The following is a 21,169-nucleotide window of genomic DNA, read 5'->3' as shown; positions in this document are numbered from 1 at the left end:
TCATTACAAATTACACACAGGTTTCTTCCTTTTTCCCACCCCATATCCTTGTCTAGACTGAGATGAGACAGTGTGAATGTCATGCTGGCGTTTGTAAGACGTGCAGCCCATTTTTCACACACCCTCTGGTGACGCAATACCAGAGGGCTTCCTCCCAAAGCAACAGAATTAACAGTAAGATGCTTGAGAGGAATGGAAAGGGAAAAACAGAACACTTATGATTTTTAAAAGCAGTGTATCTTCATGCTTTTAAGGTTCTTATCCCCACAGCACTTTTGTATTAAATTCAGAAGAAATTATACACATGAACACAGCATCATACTGCTTTACTGATTTCTACAAAAGTGAATAGTCAAAATAAAGTAGTGCAGCTAACAAATGGTACTCCAGGCATTACATCATAGTAACAAACAAATAATCCATCAATGAAATATGTCACCCTGATTTCCAAATAACATCTGTTTAATTAAAGCCTTCCTGGACTAAGCCAGAATAGGTATGTTCAATGTAAATGTCCCAAAAAACTGCCAATAGCTCTAAAGGCAAAATATACTTTCAGTTGTTTTCTTGATGTTTGTCGTGACTGCCAGCTGACAATTCTGAAAAGTAAAGGTAGTGGACATATAATTTCCAGGAATTTTTTTCAAGCTAGGTTAAATCAAATTTTGAGTTTAAGCCTGAATTAGATTAAGCCTTGCTTCATGAACACTGATAGAAGCAACCATTGTTACTAATGTACTAGATATCCACATCAATAGCAATTAGAAGTCAATTTATCCATTACATTAAAAAAAATAAAATCTTACATTAGTGAAACCGTTCAATGAAGTGGGAGACGCTGCATCCCCTTCCCAGCTCCAGTTCACGGGCTAGACACTTAGTGGTACTCACAGGTCTGCTCAACGGATTGTGCACCCCGTACCTCATCTACTTGGCCATCCTTCATCAGACAATGGGGTACGAAAGAAGGGAGACATGGTACACTTCCTCGGGACTACTAGTCTTAGAAATCGGGTTTCAAGGACATGAAGCAAAGTATGTAGTGCACCTGGCCCACCGGCTAAACACAAACCATGATCAATCTATCCATGAAAAAAGACTCCAACAGGACTGAAGACCAAAATAAAATGTTTCCTGTTTTACTACCCTGCCCTTTCAGAATAATGAGTATGTGAGGAAGGTTATATAGTCTATGCAGACAGTAGTAAAATGGATACCATTATATGAAAATAGGATACACCAACACTTCTCAGAATACTGCTAGATGAAGAAGCTTCACACTGCAGCTTCTAAATTTCCACTTCTAAGACTGTATGTGCCAGTCCTTGCAAGTATACCATACTTTATAAACAGTTTGATAACTACACATTCTTTCCCCAGATCAGGAGAAAAAACATTATCCACATCAACTCACACACTTCTGAATCCTACCCCACCTAACACCCCACACAGAACAGAACAGATTAAAAAACCCATGATATAAAAATGCATCTGACCTAAAACAAAGGTGGAGCAAGGAGGACATGTTCAAAACTGATTTGTTGTTAAAATAAATCCTAACAAATTGTGAATATTACTTGGCTAATTCCTTGAAGCATCTTGAGAACTATTTGAAAAAAGATCCTAAGAAAAGTATCAGCTCACCTCATTTGCCACACAAACCCCCATGCACCACAACCTTCAGGAAAAGGGAGATCTTCTGGAGATCTCAGGGCCACTCCTATCACACTGCCTGTGTTTGAGAAATACAGGATGCTCCCCAATTCACTGCCTGCTAAGGGGAAGGGTGGAACATTGTGGAGCAGGGAAGCAACAGAGGTTATAAATGAGAGGGAAAAGGTTGTGAACCTCTGATCTGAAGGTGGCTAAAGAGGTATAAAGCAGGAAGGAACATCAAGAAAACTGCTCTGAAGAAGGCTAAAAGCCACAGCAGGTGAGAATCAGATAGCCTAAGATGCAGTAATGGTACAGTAAATGCAGTAAATGGTACAGTAGATGCAGTAAAGCTACAGTAAATGGTGGGGTAAGGGGAGAAAGAAATGCTAATTCTTCAAAGACATCACCAATTCAGCCTACAAATGCTTGTTTTGGGCTCTTTTACCCAAGAGATACTGCTCAACACACCCCGACTGCCCCAGCCTCCAGTGGCCAGGACAGAGAAGTCTGCACAGAGCCTCTTTTTTTCCTCCCGGCTTAGCATCTAACTAGAGCACATCCACTGAGAAATTAATTCTACACTGCGGAAAAAAAAAGAGGTAGGCAGAAAATAACTGCTCTTAGCATGCTCCATCTAGGTGATAAGAAGACATATTGACTACTGCATTTTCTAAAACTTCCCATTTTAGAACCAGCAAAGAGATTCCTACATCAGGTGCCTCAGAAGAGGAATTCCCTCACCCACACCGCAGATCCTCAGCTGAGTCACACAGCCTATACCCTATCTGTGTATAGACTACAGTAATATTTTAGTAGCCACGTAGCTCTTAAATCTCAAGCACACTTTTAATATAAAAAAAATATTGTAAGAATCGACAAGCCTTTACTTAAAATAACAGAGAAATAAGAAGTCTGAGCTAATGAATTAGCTGAGCCTTGTCAGCTGTTACTGATACAAAATTGCTATAACTACAATTCTACTATCTTGTTCAGACTGGTTTTTGTATTTATACTTCCCAGAAATCATCTTCCTTAATTTTTTGTCACATAATAAGTGATATTTAGGAAGTGAATGCCTGAGGTGGGCTGACAACTCTATAAACATTTTGTTCCAGCAGTTTACAGGTCTTGTTCACAGAATGTAATGCTAAGCTTACAGTAACAGTATCCAGTAAATACAATTACTTACAAATCTTAAAAAAATCATTATCAAAATGTTGTTTCCTCAGCTCTCATAGAAGCAAAGAAACACTTCAAACTATACTGGAAGACCAAAAATTTCCAAACGTATTTGTAGACAACACATGACAGCACTGTTATTGTTAAATTATTATTATCATCATCATTATTAGCAATAATAATGGTTATTATTACAGTAAGAGTTTCACCTTTATCCCATTATTATTATTGTTGTTGTTATTATTGTTATTATTATTATTGTAAAAGTTTCACCTTGACCCCATCCAATTTTGCCTACTGACAAAGCAATGCAGTTCTCTTTTGAGAGGACAAATACTACAGGAGAACACTCACTTTCTGGACAACATGCACAGTCCGCTCTTTCTGGCCTTCCTCTACTGCACATTGCTTTGCCTTCTGTGACACAGAAGAACATACTTCAAAATCTGTGTGCCCCAAATCCTGCAGATACTGGTAGAGTGGTGAATTCTGAAAGAAAGTCAAAAAAAGAAAAAATTGAAACAAACAAACATAAACTCAAAAACAAAAACCAAGGGTAAACAGCAGTCCCTATTTACCAAAGAACATGACTACAGGATGCCGAAGCACTGTCAAACCACGCGATCAGCAATGAGGTATGCAACAGGAAAAAAAAACAACATAGTATCACAGTAACAGCAAAGAAGACAAATTTTTGCTTTAAATATCTTTCAAGTTTTATCTTAACCATAATAAAAGAGTTGCAAGAGAGTCAATATATGATACTGCGATGAGAAATAAGTATGCAACTAACCAGCTTTTCCTACAGTAATGTATTTTCCACGTTACCTGATTTTTTTTTAGCTTATAACTTACATGTAAGCAATAAATAAACTAAGTATTTGGCAATATTTTTAGTATATATTTTTAGTATATATTTTAAAATATTTTTGTTTGACTCCAAAACACTTGATGACACTAGTTTCCTGAAATTTATAAAAACTTAATACTTTGTACAGCTTCTAGAGAAACAAACTTTACAACTAGAGCTCTTTTAAAACTTCAATAAATGAAGCCCCAGTATAACCTGATGAAGGACCTATGGCATGCTTTACAGAAATGAGAAAGTAAACCAGAGAATGGCTTCTGCTCTATTTGAAGTCAACATTAGCACTTTTCATAGCCAACTCTCACAGTTATCAAAATAAATAAATACATTAATTAAAAATTAAACTGAATATGAAATACCAAATTTTTAAAGTTGCTGGCAAAGCTACTAATTCAGAAAGAGTCCTTAATGAAACTTCTTAGAGAAAGTAGGAGATTCTCATTACCATAACATGAATTTTCACATTTTTAGGCTTTTGAATTTTCTTTCCATCATTATCAGATTTCTAGATTTACTAAGCCATTATTTGCTGACATCCATATATACAGCAATATCTGTGACAGAATTGGCAGAAAGGATATTTATGCTAAATCCAGTTCTACCCAGGAGATGTAAAAGGACTTCTTTTCTTTTCTATTACTTTTTAATTCTGAAAAAACTTTATCAGCACTCCCACACTAGTATGCCAACACCAGAGAACTGCATAGGAAGAACATAAATATTTTAATTATTATAATTTACTATTAGCGAGACAACAAAAATATTGAAAGTTAAAAAAGGAAAAGCTTTATAATAATGAGCACACAATTGTGGAGGTTTGCAGAAACACTGACCAGTAGTATATCAACTACAAATCGTTACCTTAGCTAACATTAACTCGCTGCTGTGAGTTGTGAAAAAGGCATCTACCATGACCATGTACCAGCATGGCCACGTCTCAAGTGTCTGCTTGCCATACAGTAAGACTTTGAAGCAATCATTGATTCGAGCTTAACAAATGAATTTGTTACTGTTAAGGTTATTATTATTATTTTTAAATTCTATCAACAATGTGTTCTTTGGATCGCTCTTGCCTATCTAAAGCGTGCAAATGCACTTTTGCATGCTCCCCATGGGTAACTAACTCAGAACAGATTCAGAGGCCACTCATTACCTGAAACTCAAACATTCATTCATGCTAACTCACAGCGCTGCAGGTCCAGACAGTCCCCTCACCCACAGTGACAGTGATTGTGCAAAGCACTACGCTACATTAATGACTCATTTCCTTGGGGGAATTTTCCAGTGTGACACCACAATCCTATCTTTTTCCCAAGTGTCCTTCCTCAATGGTCAAATACTTTTTCAAATGCGTAACTAAACAACGCACCCGAATTGAACAATGCATTGCTCTCGACTGGCTGTAAGGATGCTGTGTTTCTCTCTAAGTAGAACTCTTTACCAGAATTACTACATAAAAATGAGAAAGGAAACATCATAGACTAGAACACTTCTTTTATTTACACCAGAGGCATAATGGTTTGTATCAGGAACTGTGCAGCCAGCAGGAGCAGGGAGGTGATCGTCCCCCTGTACTCTGCTCTGGTGATGCCACACCTCAGTACTGTGTTCAGCTTTGGGCCCCTCACTACAAGAAGGACAGCAAGAAGGGTCCAGAGAAGGGCTACGAAGCTGGTGAAGGGCCTGGAGCACAAGTCCTGTGGGGAGCAGCCGCAGGGACTGAGGTTGTTCAGTCTGGGGAAGAGGAGGCTCAGGGGAGGCCTTGCTGCTCTCTACAGCTACCTGAAAGGAAGATGTGGGGAACTGGGGGTCAGCCTCTTCTCACAGGTAACTAGTGATAGGACTAGAGGGAATGGCCTCAAGTTGCTCAAGAGGATGTTTAGGTTGGAAATGAGGAGACATTTCTTCTCAGAAAGCAGTCAGGCACTGGGATGGGTTGCCCAGGGAGGTGGTGGAGTCACCGTCCCTGGGGTGTTTAAGGAAAGGTTGGACGTGGTGCTTAGGGACATGGTTTAGTGGATTATATGGGTATTAGGGGGACAGTTTGACCAGATGATCTTGGAACCTTAATGATTCAATGAATGTTACATTACCTCAGTAACTTCAGGACAGTTATTCTGAATGACCTGAAATTGAATGGATATGCATAACCATGTCTTCTTAAAATGGTCTCCATACAGCAGCAGGCTGCATACTGCCAGCACACCTGAACTACTCACCTGCACACACAAATGGCTCTTGAAGTAGCATGGACATTTCTATCAGAAACAGACCAGATTTTCCCAGTTTAGTCAAAGATGTGTAGACAAAACTACAGGGAATTACAGGCCTGTCAGCCTGACCTTGCTAACAGCATCACACAGCACATGCAGGACAACTGAGAGATCAGAAGCAGCCAGCACGGTTTTAAGGTCTGATCTGATTAATGTCTGGTCATGCCTGATTAATCCAATCTCCTTCTATGACAAGATGACCCACTGAGTAGATGAAGGAAGGGCCGTGGATGTTGTCTGTCTTGATGTTAGTGTTTGACACCACCTCCCAGACTATTCTCCCAAAGAAACTGCTGCTAGTGACTTAGGTGTACAGCTCACTGTCTGGATGGCTGGGCTCAGACTCACAGTGGATGGAGTTCAACCCCATTAGCAACCAGTCACCAGTGGGACTCCGCCAGGCTTCCCCCAGGCTCAGGCCTGGGGCCAGTTCTGTTTAACATCTTTATCAAACAGTATGAGGGAATCGAGTGCACCCTCAGTAAGCTTGCAGACGATACCAAGCTGGGTGGCACTGTTGATCTGGTTGAGGGCAGGAAAGCTTTGCAGAGGGATCTGGATAGGCCGGATCAATGGGCCAAGGCCAATCCCACAACATTCAACAAGGCCAAGTGTCAGGGGCTGTGCCTGGGTCGTAACACTCCCATGCCGCGATACAGGCTTGGGGAAGAGCGGCTGGGAAGTTGCTGGGCAGAAAAGCACCAGGAGGTGCGGGTCAACAGCCAGCTGAACGTGAGCAGTGTGCCCAGGTGGCCCAGAAGGCCAACGGCATCCTGGCCTGCACCAGAAGCAGTGTGGCCAGCAGCACTAGGGAAGTGGTTGTCCTCTCGTATGTGGCACTGGTGAGACTGCACCTCGAATAATCATGTTTGGTTTTGGGCCCCTCACTACAAGAAGGATATTGAGTTCCTTCAGTGTGTGCAGAGCAGAAAAGCTGGTAAGGGACTAGAAACCTAGAGTTATGAGGAGCAACTGGGGGAACTGGGAGTGTTTAGTCTGGAGAAGAGGAGGCTGAAGGGAAACCTCATCACCTACAACTACCTGAAAGGAGGTTCCAGTAAGGAGGGTGTCAGCCTCTTTTCTCATGTGACAACTGACAGAATGAAACAGTCTCCAGTTGCACCAGGGGAGGTTTAGATTGGACATGAGGAAGAATTTCTTCACAGAAAGGGTGGTCAAACATTGGAACGGGCTGTCCAGGGAGGTGTTGGGCTTGTCATCCCTGGAGGTCTTTAAGAGACACGTGGACATGACATTGAGGGACAGGGTTTAGTGATAGGACTTGGTAGGTCAGGTTGATGGTTGGATTTGATGATCTTAAAGGTCTTTTCCAACCTATACAATTCTATGAAAACAGTGGATGAACACAGAATATTTTATTCAAAATCAAAGTTTTGATGCTCACTCCAGTCAAGACTCCAAGAAAATTGCATCCAGGCTCCTGGCAGACTTGTCCAAGGGGTAGGACATCTCCAGGTCCTAACTGCAGGACACAGCTACCTTCCTTTATCTGTCCAGGGGCTGGAGACCTTCACCTCCCCCAGCTCAGTCACACAGACATAAGTATTTCCTTGTTACAGCTATTGGAGATGAGACCAGAACACCAACTTCACCACTGCGTGACCTAAGCAGCTTCCTCCATGATGGTGCAGTGTGGTGCTTCAACCCTGCTGTGCGGGGGAACTCCACCTCAACCATTCTCTCACTCCCTCTCCTCAAAGCAAATGAGGAAGAAAATACAATGGAAAGGGCTCAAGGGTTGAGATAAGGACAGGGAGATCACTCAGCAACTAACGTCATGGGCAGACTCAGCATAGGGAGATTAAAATAATTTACTGCCTATTACTAGCACATGAGAATAGTGAGAAACTAAAAGCAAACTGAAAACACTTTCTCCCCATCTACCCTCTTCTACCTCCTCCCCCTGAGCAGTGCAGAGATACGGGGGCTGCAGTCAGTCCTTAACCCTTCATGGTCACTCTCTGCCCCTGCTCTACGTGGGGACTCTCCCATGGGATGCCATCCTTCCCTGACTGATCCTTGGGGAGCTTTCCACAGGCAGCAGCTCTTTACAACTGCTCTCTGATCTAACATGAGGCAGCTTTTGGACTCTTCTCACAGAAGCCCCCCTTGCACCTCCCCTGCTACCAAACCCTTGCCACATAAACACAATACAGATGGGAAGTTCAAAAACAATTTGTTTTAACCTGAAAACAAACAAACAAAATGTTTTAATGGCTCTTTCCCCTTAATAACCTGGAAATCCTGCTTTTTTCTGTCTCCAGTTATGACAATTATCTTGTTACTCATACCTGTTACAAGCATAACCAATCATCTTGATTATACTTGTCACGAGCGAGACATCTGAATATTCGTTTCTTTATTGCTACTCACCTAAATACAGACAGCTGTCAAAATAACTGAAATATACAAAGGTGTTTTTCCACTACCACCTTAGGGTACACCTTGTTTCGGTGGCTGCTGTATTCTACTCTCTCCACTACAGAGAGACAGAAGGCGAGACAGAAACCGTCCAGGTACCCAAATAATGTTAGAGACACAGGTGATAGTAACAGCTGTCTGTTGTAGAAATAAGATAAAATTATTTCTCCTTCTGGGTCACTGCTGAACGCTCAGGCAGCTGATGGCTTGTCATTACAAGGGATTCAAGCAAGCACCAATCAACTCAAGGGAAATGTAAACTAGGTCTTTGCTAATGATCTGTCACAGAGCAATCTGTTGGTGTGAGAATTAAAGTTGTGTTTTTGTAGTGGAAAATTCCACTAACTTTGCACATTCAAAAGTGTTTGTGCAGGCATAACATTGGAGAGTATGTTAGGCAGGTAAGGGGGCAGGGGAAGGTCCCACTGTCCCAAAATAAGGGGGATGGCTAAGAAAAACAAGACAAGCAGTGCAACAATCAGTAAAAACAAAAAGCAACAACAACAACAAAAATAATCAAGGGCACTCTAATCATGAAAGAAAAAAAAAAAGGAGAAAATAATGGTTGGTCAAATAAAATTGTACTTACATAGTATAGTAGTAAGTGTTGAGTAGTTTGTGAACCTGTAGTACTCAGCCAATGAGTAAACAGGGGAGGAATCAAGTGTCAGGTAAGAGGGAATATAAGGTCATGACATACTATTGCTGTGCGCTCCTGCCTGCAGGACCACTGCCATTGCAATCATGAATAAAAATGCTACTTCACCAAGATCCTCGCCTGAGCCTGTGTAATGGGCTACAGAGTGATTCTCACAAACTGGGGGCTTGTCCAGGAGCCAGTCGCCTGCTGAGGATTGTTTCTCACATTGGCATTCGAGGAGAAGAAGAAGATTTATTCTGACTGTGTGAGGTCACTTCAAATGTGCAGGGCACAGAAAGGAATGATCTGTGATGAGATCATTTTTTTAAAAGCTGATCAAGAAAACCAGTCTAATGCTGTTTAGATTGGTTCCATTTCCCAAAGGAATGGATGAAGGAAGGCAGACAAAGAGATGGGGAGGTAGCCAGAGAGATTCTGTCCACCAAACCCAGAATTAGCTAAAATCCTGAATGCTGTACTTAGCAAATAAAGCATTGCACAGATGTAAGGATGCCTAATTCGTACTGTTTTTTTTTTGGCACTATCAAAACCCTGCAGTAAATTTTAAGTAGTATAATTTCTACTATACAGAAATAGTGTTAAAAAAAAAGCACTCTCTCTTCAAATGTTAATGAAACTTTAGCCCCCAGCTGTGATGAATAATTTCATTTGTTCTTGTAATCAAGGTAGAATACAGACACCTTACTAGGTTTTACATAAAATCCTTTTGATTAATTTTTCAAAGGCTTTTAAAATGTCTCCATTATAGTTTGGTATAGTTAGATTTGCAAATTTTTAATACTCCTGGGAACTGGAAAACAGTTTTCTGATTACTGAGTTGGGAAATGATAATTGATTAAAATTTAACTCATATGTTTGTCATATATTCCTTCACATAGATGAGTGGTGTCCTCTTTGAATTTCTCAGGAAGCACTCAGGCTATGACATCCCTCCTCTAGCACACTTTCTCTGGCCCCACTTTTCCTCTCCCCCATTCTTCCTAAGAGATTACTAGCTGATCTTACAGTCCCCATTGGAAAACATCTTTTTTTTTTTCTTTTAAACTTAAGTGACCGAGAACTATGCCATACCTAAAATACCTTATGCTGTAAATAAAATATCGTTGTTCCTCTTTCTGAATCCATAAAGCTGTATTAAATGTGGGTACAGAAAGAACTGAGTAAGAACTGGGTTGAGGCCCTTTTGAAATTAGATGACTAAGAACCTTAATGATACTGATGATAAAATTCTTCCATTAAGAGTGAGTTCTCTTGTGCAGTACATACAGCTTTACAGCTTGCTCACCTCTAAGATTTGAGGATAACACCTACTTTTTTATTAAAAATACCACTGCTGGCATGTATTGACCTATGCTAACATAAAAACACAAACTATTTATATACTTATTATACTTAATGTCCTAGATACCCCCTGATTTTAAATGTACTGACAAGCCTGTCATTTGCAAAGCTGTGTGGTCTGTATAACTCACTGAAGATTTCTCCAGCCATCCATAGCAAAATTTTCCCATGACATACGGGAGTAACAAGTAAGCAATGGCTAGAAAATCAGTAAAGGAATATTAAAATGTTGAAGGGTAGACTTCATGTATGTGAACATTCATACAAAGCTTCCAATATTATCAAAGAATCATAAAATTATAATGTAACCACACAGGTGCAATATGATAACATTAAAATATGCTATATAATACACTACATATGTTTCAATTCAAGAGACGGAAGCATTATACTTAGCACTTACAAAGCATCTTTCATCTTCACAAAAGCTTTAAAAACAATACTTTAATCTCATAATATGCATGATCTCCCATGAATTATAGCTTTGCATTTCTAGATTACAGCCTTAGCCAAAATTCTCACTCTTAGTTGCCCTCATTCCCATTCGAAAATCACAGATATGCACATCTTTTTGTGCACACACTTGTAGCCGAGAGAAAAGTTTCTTGGTTTCAGCTCATGCCGTCATGCATCAGTATTGACAGGCTCAACTGATTCCATAAGCAAATGCTATGAGAATAGTAAGAAATATACATCTTGGTTAGGTAAAATAGGATCTGCTTTTTTGCATCCTAATTTTCCTTCCCTAAAATTAATGCTTTCCTTTTTTCAGCAGTCCAACATTTAAAAAGATTTTGACAGTTTTGCATATATATTATAGATACTACAGTTTTAGTTTGAGAAGGCCGGTGGGTTGTAATTTAGCCTTGAAAGAAATCTTTAAGGTTATAGGTAAAGGGACAGCAACACCATTTCAGTGGACAGTCTGAATAGGAAATTTAAAGATGAAATTTCACCTTCCCATTACCACAGCCTCATATTATCTAAAGGACTCTATTTCCTTGTATTTTTGAATCTTTATCTTTACATTCAACCACTCAACTTGAATACTAACTAGAATAGTTACTATTACTCACATTTGACAGTCAGGTTCATTTACTTATTTCCAGTTGTCTCTGGTAGAGCAATATGGTAATGAATGATTTAGAAAGTAGAAAAGAAAAAAAGTCATAATTCAGCTTATTGTTAAATTACCATCACAGTACCAGTTACTGATGGCAAACACCATCTAAAGCAAGTGAGGATACCACAACAAGGGTTTTCAGCAATATGCTGTATTTATATCTGAAGTTTCTTCAAAGTTTAGTCTTCTAAATCACTTTCTGAGATCACCTAGATTCAAGAGAAAGGCATTGCATTTACCATCAGGGCATTTTTTATTATGCTACTTGTCAAAAATGCGTGCTGGAAATGGAGAACAGTTCCAGATGACAAGATGACATTATTCTTTGATGCACTTCTTACAAGCTAGACAAGGAGAATATGGTTAATAAGTGAAAAAAAGTACTGAATAGGAATAAGTTTTCTGAAGATTTTAAGAAACAGGGTTTTCTGGGAACTCAGCAGAAACTGACAACAACAAAAACACTTATCCTTGTATTTTCTAATTCACTACTGTCAGACGCCCCACAAAGCCATCCAAATATAAGTAGATCTTTATAGTATTGCAGTCTTATGTAAGCTCCCATGTCCAGAATCAAGAAAAAAGCCTTTCCTCCTCATGCCCAACTCACTGAGCATACATGCATGTATTTTTGACTCATACTACTAAAGACAATATCAGTCGAATACTTATGTGTAATGACAACTGTATTTTTTCAGTGTTGAAAGTGGTTGAGTCTCATTCTAAACCCAAGACGTATTACACAGGATTAAAGAACAGTCCACTGAAATTATTTTGGTCTTTAACATTTTTTCAACGGCTATTTTAATGCCACTTACCATACAGTACTTTATTAGAAAAAAAAAAAAATCACCTAAACTGATCCAAAGATCAAACATCTTGTTTGCAACACTAAGCCTACAGTAAAAACAAATACCAAAAAAAAAACAACACCAAGCCAAACATTAAAAAATAATCAAACACACAGCATTATGCACTGCTATGTGATGAAAAGGTTGGTAGAGAATTCCCTAGCTACAGGGAAGAGCTTACTTTTGACTGATATCTGCTCAGGTATCTGTATCTATTGCAGCCTTGAAAGCACAAATATTGCACTTTAATATAAGTCCTTTTGTGCATATTCTGAGAAAAGCCTTTGCAATCACAAAGGATATTATAACGCTGTTAGCTTTCATAGTCTTGTTACAATAGCAGCTGAATATCAAAGCCACACCCATATTATTTTTGCTGATGCATCATGAACTAAATGACTCAGGATTTCTCCATTAGAGATGGGGGCTTCCCACACCCAACACTCTATCACTCCACGGTAAAATTTACTACTTAGTAGTAAATAGTAAAAAGTACCCTGCTCTAGCTTCCAACCACAGCTAATGGAGCAGAAAAACCTTAATGAAAATAATAAAAAATAATATTTAATGTGCTTGCACAAAGCAAAGGGTTTAAAGATCTCCTCTTAAAATACAGAAATGTTTTCTTCAAAGCCAAGGACTCTAATGGGCCAGCAACATTGTGGGAGCACAAACAACCTCCAAAAAGAGTACAAGCTATGAATTCTCAGTTAAAAAAAAGAAAAAAAAAAAAAAAAAGAAAAAGAAAATATTTAACATTTCTGACAGCAAAGCTTAGCAAATAAGCTTAACAGGTGGCAAAACTCAAACCAAAATAAACAGTATTGAAATCCTCCCCCCCCTCAAAACACAGATTTGAAAAAGTTGACCTAAAACTTACAGACAGCGCGAGCTTTGTCTCCTGGAAGAGGGCATTCCATTTTTCTCTTCTGTACTGTTCCCAGGCATCTGACAGAATCTCACCCACCTCCCCGTTTCTTTCCACTCGTCCCTCCAGGATGACCCGAGCCGAGGCTGAGAAGCAGCAGTCAGTGTAATTGCACCTGTGCTCCTGCACAGTAGCATTTTCCTGACAGCATCGGCGGCTGCAGTTTGAAACTTCCCAGGACTGTGCGATTTCTCCTGACTAATGTGGCTTTATAACTGGGGGGAGGGAGACGAGGATGACAGATTGCTAAAGGCTTTTAAAAAGATACTGCTAGAAAGAATTACTGCGCATCGATCTTATATGAAGCCATTAATAAGGCTTCCCAAGCAACAGTATTTAAAAGCCTTGGTCATATTCTCCTGGCCAGTAACCACCTCCTCCTTTCACCCGACCGACACACAGCCAGCCACTGACAGGGCTAATATTAGACAATGACTTCGACAGGGGAAGAGTCATTTAGATTTCTATTCTGTTTTCCCCGCAACAGTAGCAGAGACCTTTCTTTACACCACCACAGGATCTAGAAGCAGTTTCTGAGAACTACTTTGAAGCCATTAACCTCTTATTGTTCCCTAACATTCTCTGGTGCACAATATATACCTACTATCGCAAGCATCTCCAGTTCCACGTCACTGGATCTGTGAAAAGGGAAAGCTCTTTCCTTTGCATTTTCAGCAGGAGGTTGCACATTATTGCCAGCATGGAGAAGTCTCATGAAGAAATCTTACATGCTAGAAAAAGCTCTGAAATTCATTAGCAATGGCAGCCCTGGATCATTTACCCATTCAAACTTGGACCTCCGAATACAGGTGAAAAGCTGACCGGGACCTCTCTGACAAGGACAGCAATGAATAAGAACTGGAAAACTGAAGGTAAAAGTGGCAAACGTATCTTCCCTGCAGGACAGGGTAACAGGCCAGTCACAGACTGTATCAGCTTTGGGTGGGAAGTCGCTGGTTGCGCAAGTCACAGCACTTAGCTGGCAAGGAAACACTTTATTTTATACTGTTTACTAATATTTGTAGACTTTATCCTTCATTTGCATGCTGGTAAAGTAGTGGAATATTTCTAAAACACTCTGGAAACTTCTTTAAAACAACAGCTCCAAAGAACAGTGTATCCATTACAAGTCATGTTAATTTTGACACCTACTGAAAACACAGTGCAAGCAAGCATCTCTTCTGAGCACAAAGCATCCTACAAATAAGAGAAACAGTCACGTTATGAGGACTAAAAGAACGGGAGTGATTTTTGTTTTTATTTTAAACTCAAGTGTCTCAAGGAAGTTGGTTCATGACAAAGCTGTGAGAAGAGTATTAACCCTCCTGTGAAAATGATGCCAGAGCAATTAGCACAGAGGAGGATGCCAAAATTCTTGGGCCATCAGACCTTGAAAATTTACTGTGGATCATCATCTATTTTTATCTTCGATTTCCTAATAAAGTCAGTACGGGTTCACACACCATATGGCCCATACAATACCTTCCTCTGTCTGCTTAGATAAGACATTAATGTTATCCAAAAAAGCCTCGTGACTTTACTTGGCACCCGCAACAACCAGAAGCTTCTTTAAAGAGTCTTCCCCTTCCTCAGAGCAGACTTCTGAGCAGATACCTGGCTTAGTCCATTTACCACTAGTTGGGCATCTTGCAGCAGAGGGATCTCCCCAGGCTGCAGTTACACGGGCAATTTAACCCGACATTAACAGCGGGCGCAGATGAAAGCTGCAGTACCGTTTTACAACACTAACGGTAACATTTACGTAGACAAGTGGAGAGATGGAACAAGAACTGATCTGCCTGAAAAACATAAAGTAGTCTTTTTTGTTTCTTTGTTTTCCTTTCTTAGCCACCTAAGTTATAGTCAAGTCAGTCTCATGATCCAGGTTACAGCTCCACCCACAAATCTTAGTACTGGTGTAAAGAGGACGAGAGTAAGAAGGAAAACCCGAGAGAAGCCCAAATACCTCTTCTGGCAACAGCCCGCACTTCAGGCGGACAAAGCAGTCTCAAACAGGTAAACAGTGTTTTTGACAGAAGTGTCTATTTAAAACTGGCTTTGTTTCATGCACACATATAAAACGACAGTACTATATCGTTATGCCACCCAATAATCAGAGAGAAAAATCCCATTGAGGCAGCAATAGAGACGCTACCATCCAGGTTGTGTGAATGTTCTTTTTCAGCTCCTTTTTCAGAACCTATAACATTTGACACTTAAAACAAATAAAACACAATACATTTCTAACCCCATTACTTGACAAGAATGACTTTGTTTTGGAAATCCTAAAGTTTTCAGGTGTTTGAATGACTGTGACTTGAAATTTACATCACAACAAAAAGTTTTAAGGTTAGGTTTCATGGGTGTTTGCTTTTGCTGTTTTTAAAGCAAAAAAATAAATAAAATTATAGAAGAGCTCAATTTGGATGGAGAAACCATTTGTGAAAATAAACATTCCTGAGTGTTTTGATAAAAGATAATTTGAAAGTGTACAGAGAAGGACCTGAACATCTCAATTTAGTGATGCACCAGTTTTCTAAGAAGAAAAATACCACATTTTAGATCTGTTTGGCTGTTGTAGGCGTGTTGAGCACATGAGCTAAAGGATGTTCTGAACATGGCTGTTTTATGCTGGGAAACGGTGGTGCCTTTTGCTAGAATCTCTCAAATCTTACAGAATTCTGTATATCAAAGCATTATCCGTATGCATCCCCCATGACACTCAGCTCCGAGCAGCACCTTGGATGGTTGCTCAAATATGCTGTGAGAATAGTCTTTCTGAGCTTATGACATCTGAACACTTTATGATGTTGCCCAGCGTTTCCCGAGTGCTTTTGTCCTGTCCCTCCTAAAGGGACTGTTCATTCCTACCTCCTCTCAAGAGGCCAGGCCCTGTGCCATGCAGCTGTCACCTCTGCTTAGCCCCGGTGCCTTCCCTTTCTCTCTCAGGATGGCATGCTGCTTGGAAAACACTTCTGTATTGTTTTCAGGACTCATTTCTCACATTAGCTTTGTCCACTTCAGCAAAAAGACAGAACACAGATCACTTTTCTCCTAACTGTACAAAGGGTAATTCCATTTCCGTGCAGCAGTATTTTTCCCAGAGATGGGGATACGAGTGCTTAAGTAAGGGTGGGCTGTGAAATGAAAGCACCTGATCTACTTTCAAAACCTTTGTTCTTGGTCTGTGGGTTCCAATTCTAGTTACTTAAACTGGTTTCAGTAGAACTGTGTTCAATACATTGCATGGATACAAAATCTTGGATTTAGACATGAGATTTTGACTCTTTGCATTCATCCCCACCTTATCTTAATGTGCAGTTTTGTATGGATTCTGAGATGTGATGCAGATAGAGGAGCAAAAGAAAGTCTTTCTTTGGTTATTTGATATTATCTTCCCGTTTCCACAAAATAAGGTTTAAAGTTGGGAAAGATGACATATACAACATAAATAGTGTTTTTCAGTCTGGGATTGAAGGTAGACACAGTAAATCCCACACTTCAAAAGCGTGGAGTCTTACTATGGATCAGATCCTTTAGATCAGGAATAAAGCTGATCTAAAGCTTAGATTCAACAGTGACACTATCACTACGCCACCCAGCCAGCCTGTAGCAGGACTATTCTGTAACATAAATTCCCACTAGTGCCGAGATAGCTAGTGAACAGCTTAACATTAAGTAACTAGCGTGGGCAGAAGTGTTTCTAGGAAGCGTACAAGACCCATCAGTCTTGCAAGAGGTTCTGTCTGCACATCAGGAAGCACTTCTTCACTGCGAGGGCGATGGAGCACTGGCTCAGGTTGCCCAGAGAAGCTGTGGGCTCTCCACCCTTGTAGGTACTCAAAAACAACCTGGACGTGGTCCTGGGCAACCTGCGCTAGGTGGCCCTGCTTGAACAGGGGGGTGGCACACAATGATCTCTACCGGTCCCTTCCAACCTACGTGAGCACAGCTTTAAAAACTACCCAGATGGAACAAACGTGGCACAAGTTCACTAAAATATAGGACAAATGACTCAGCTGGAAGCAGGACACAGGAGCTGAAAATGTCCTTTTGGAACAGTGTTTGGATCACCTTCATCCCAGTGTTCTGAAAGAATGGGTGCATGAGATCAAAGCTCCAGCTCATAAGATTTTTGATAAATCTATAAACTCACAAGTGGAAAACAGCAATCACAATGACTATGCTTACAAGGAGAAAAAAGCAACGTGTCAGTCCTACGAAACTGATCAAAAGCCAGCGTGCTGCTGAGAATAATTATTCGTTATTGCAAAATTCAACGACGAAGAAGAAAACGGGCCATCAATGAGGATACCACATGAGGTCACCAGAGGTAGATTGCAACACTCACTTGACATCTTTCTTGGATGAGACAGCTCATTTTTCTAGATAATGGAAATTAGAGGAAGTTTAAATGAGCTTCTGACACTGTGCCATATGGGTATGGACTTTTGATACCACGCCATACCAGTTAAGAAGGGAAAGGATCTAAATAGGTGAATAGCAGAGATAACAGTGGGTTGTGCATGGAGCGTTAACCTCATCAGGAACTACCACAGCACAGTGCACACCGTATTTTAACCACAGCATTCTGTCTTGTAGCCCATTTTGGGCTGTAAAAACCTCATCTCAAGTAACGTAACATCAAACGTCCTCTATTCTGTCTTACTACCTTTTTAAATAGACAGACATTAATAAAAAGTATCGTTCATTTTCTTCCATAATCTGCCCTACACTAAAGCCATTTTTAATTTGACACACTGCTGGCAGACAAACACGTGCCAAGCATATCAGGGCACCTCTGTCTCTCGGGTTCTGCCCCCTCTCCCCTAATATTTGGAGTGCTTTCACTAAAAGAGCAACTGCAAAAACAAATGTGAGAACTGAAGTTAAGAGGTACAGACTGAAGTGAAGTAGAACAACCACAAGAACTTGAACTGAAGAAGACTATGCAGTCGGTGAATGAAAATCTCTGGGTGCTGTAGGAATTCATTTATAACCTGGATAGAGGATGGCAACAATTCTGGACCAGCAAAATGACCGTCACTCACTATTACTCAATCACGATGATCTGCAACAGCTCTTGAACTTCTGCACGGGTAATATTGTTTCCCCAGGGCAGTGATGCCATCCCTGTGCTTGTCCTCCTTCAGGGAGATATTAATGTAACAGATATTTGATAATGAAAAAGATGAATGGTCTTTAGAAGCTCATAAATACCTATCAGCGGGACATCACCTGTTTGCTACAGCACAATTTGTAATGCAGATGGTTGAAATTGATGCCTTCAGGCCTGCTGGACAGAGCTATGACCTGAAAAATATGCAGAAAATAACACTGGACATAACTGTGATGTGGAACAGGTGAAGCATACCCTGTTCTGCTTCTCTTCTCTCTCCTACCCATTCTGTTTGGACACGAAAAACATGAAGGATCGCTTCCTTCCTGATTAGGCATTTGTTATCACAGCAATTACAACATTTTTTTAATGTAAGAATAGAGAAGAGTGCATTTATAGTCACTTGCAGGAATGCAGGAGTTTTTTGAAAGCTGCAGCAAAGACTCTTTTCCCCAGACTGGTACAATGGCATTACATGGTGGCAATCCCAAGCATAATTCTCAAGGACCTCCACTACTCCTAGCTACTGACTCAGGAGACTGACACATGAGGCACCTAAACAGGCCCAGGAAGACTTAACAGGTGATCAGGTAGAGAACAGCTTTTGGCATGCTCTTGAGCAAACAAAGGACCATCCTGGAAACACCTCATGAACATAAGGGATCCTAGCAAGTTGGGTTCTCCTGCTGTTGTGTGATAGTTTTCACGCTGTACTTGTAAAGGAAGATAGTAAACACAAATGGAAGGGAAAAGCATACAGGTGACAGCTTCCAACAGGCAGATACCAAGAGCATTGCAAGAGACCACTGAAATGCTGTACAGCTGACGGAGGTATGGGGAAGCACACCAGCAGCGTGGCACAGTCAGACAGTCTGCTTCTTCGTGTCCACTGCTGCATACGAATATCAAAGGATTCTGAAACTCTGTGTCCAGCAAAACGATTCCATTTTTCATAGCTGAATACAGGCACTTCTCCCATGCACAGGCTAGGGAGCCTACAAGACACCCCTACCCACGGCACACACCAACAAACCCACTGATCACAAGCTGTCTTCGCTTCTCTCTCTGCCTGATCTACACTGAAGTAACAACGCATTCATAGTTTTCTAGGAAAACTGTCTAACTTTTCCTGGTAATTTTAGTGAGGTAAAAGAACTAACCAACTCTGGGTGCTCATTCTCTGGGGACAGCGACAGGAGCCAAAGGAACGGCATGGAACTGGGACAGGGGAGGGTCAGGCTGGGGTTAGGGAAAGGGTCTGCACCCAGAGGGTGGTCGGGCACTGGGACAGGCTCCCTGGGGAAATGGTCACAGCACTGAGCCTGATGGATTTCAAGAAGGGTTTGGGCAATGCTCTCAGACAAATGGTTTAAGATTTAGGTAGTCCTAAGTGGGGCAAGGAGTTAGCTTTGATGATCCCCGTGAGTTCCTTTCAGCTTGGGATGCTCCATGATTTATGAATTATTTTTGCAGTGGAAGACTTTACAGAGCAGTATCAACAAAAGCTACTGCAAGGTGCTGGCTGTTCCTGCACAAGTCACACTGAAACAAAAACCTTGCCTTCCAGTGTGAGTGAGCAGAAGAGATGCTGGGTCCTGCTCTCCAGGTACCTTGGTGGACAGAAAATAAAAGAAGGAAGCGAAAGAAATTACCAAAGGTATGAGAGAGAAGCAGAGGTGCACTAACTGCTGAACACACACTATTATCTTCATAGCAGCTTTGCAGAGATGGTATGCATGTTCTATCTCTGGAGCTGCCTAATTTCTTGGCATCCTTCATATGCCTTTCTCAGTGCTCTGGCCCTCATGAGCTTCTCTACTCTTCCAAACGAGACCTCGGACTCCAGGTTCTCAAGACCAAAACAAGATGTCCTCCCTGCTTTGTCCATTTCTTTCTCAGTACCAATTCCCATGTTGTCATCTAATGCGCTAGTGCTTTCCAAGGAACCTAGCCAAAGACACTAATACATGATAAGAACAGAACGATTAGCAAGGAAGAAATGGTAAGAAAATGGGCTAAAACTTCCACAGCTGTTCAAGGAAATAAGAAGAGTTCAGCTGCTCTGAACAGGAGGACTATCAAATGGAGCTTTGTATGGTTTGGAGGTATGTGTAAGTCAGGAGGGATAAGTGAGCACGACCTAAGCAGAGTTAATGCAATAAATGTGACTAAATTTATCACCATTGCTTATAATAGTGTCCAACGCCTTGCTCACGTGAGCACCAGAAGCTCAGAGGACACTGCTGCTTACCATACCCGAGGCCTATATGCTTGGTGGTCTCCTTGCAATAGTGACTGCTGAAGAATAACTTGAGAAGCAGCCTACTGTGCTGCAGAAGAAAACGTAGCTGCTTCCTATAAACCACAGATAACTGAGGAGAGTTTGTGGCCCAAGAACAAAAATGAAATAGTAGTTAGAAATAAACACATTGCAGCATTAAATACCTGTGATGCTTTCTTCTCCTGGCTAAATTTCCTTCTCTGGCTCACCTGCGTGGGGTTATTCGCTATTCTTTATCTTGTTATAATTGGAATTTCCTGCATGAGACACCCAGCAAGTGACGTAGTAACACATACTCGATACAGCAAGGTGTCAAAACACCTTTACTAGTGCAGGAAACACATTTCCAAAACACAAAGAAAACAGTCAAGTGCACACACGCATGCAGGGAGATCTCTTACTCCCTATGTAGGGGAACTTTTTTAGTCTAAATGGAAATTGCTGCAG

The 21,169-nt window shown here is 40.8% G+C and overlaps 1 protein-coding gene across 3 annotated transcripts in view; it reads right to left on the bottom strand.

The window, feature by feature from the left end:
- The window catches only part of VEZT (vezatin, adherens junctions transmembrane protein), a 59,788-nt gene that overhangs the window by 37,759 nt on the left and 860 nt on the right, over window positions 1-21,169 (bottom strand). For all 3 annotated transcript variants that reach the window (XM_084306716.1, XM_084306718.1, XM_084306717.1), the window contains exon 2: window positions 3,190-3,324. In XM_084306716.1, the coding sequence (XP_084162842.1) occupies window positions 3,190-3,324 (135 nt within the window). The remainder of the gene's footprint in view (window positions 1-3,189; window positions 3,325-21,169) is intronic.

Source organism: Netta rufina (assembly GCF_964035555.1).
Source record: "Netta rufina genome assembly, chromosome: 1".
Taxonomy (NCBI): Eukaryota; Metazoa; Chordata; class Aves; order Anseriformes; family Anatidae; genus Netta; species Netta rufina.
This window is presented reverse-complemented; position numbering and strand designations above follow the sequence as displayed.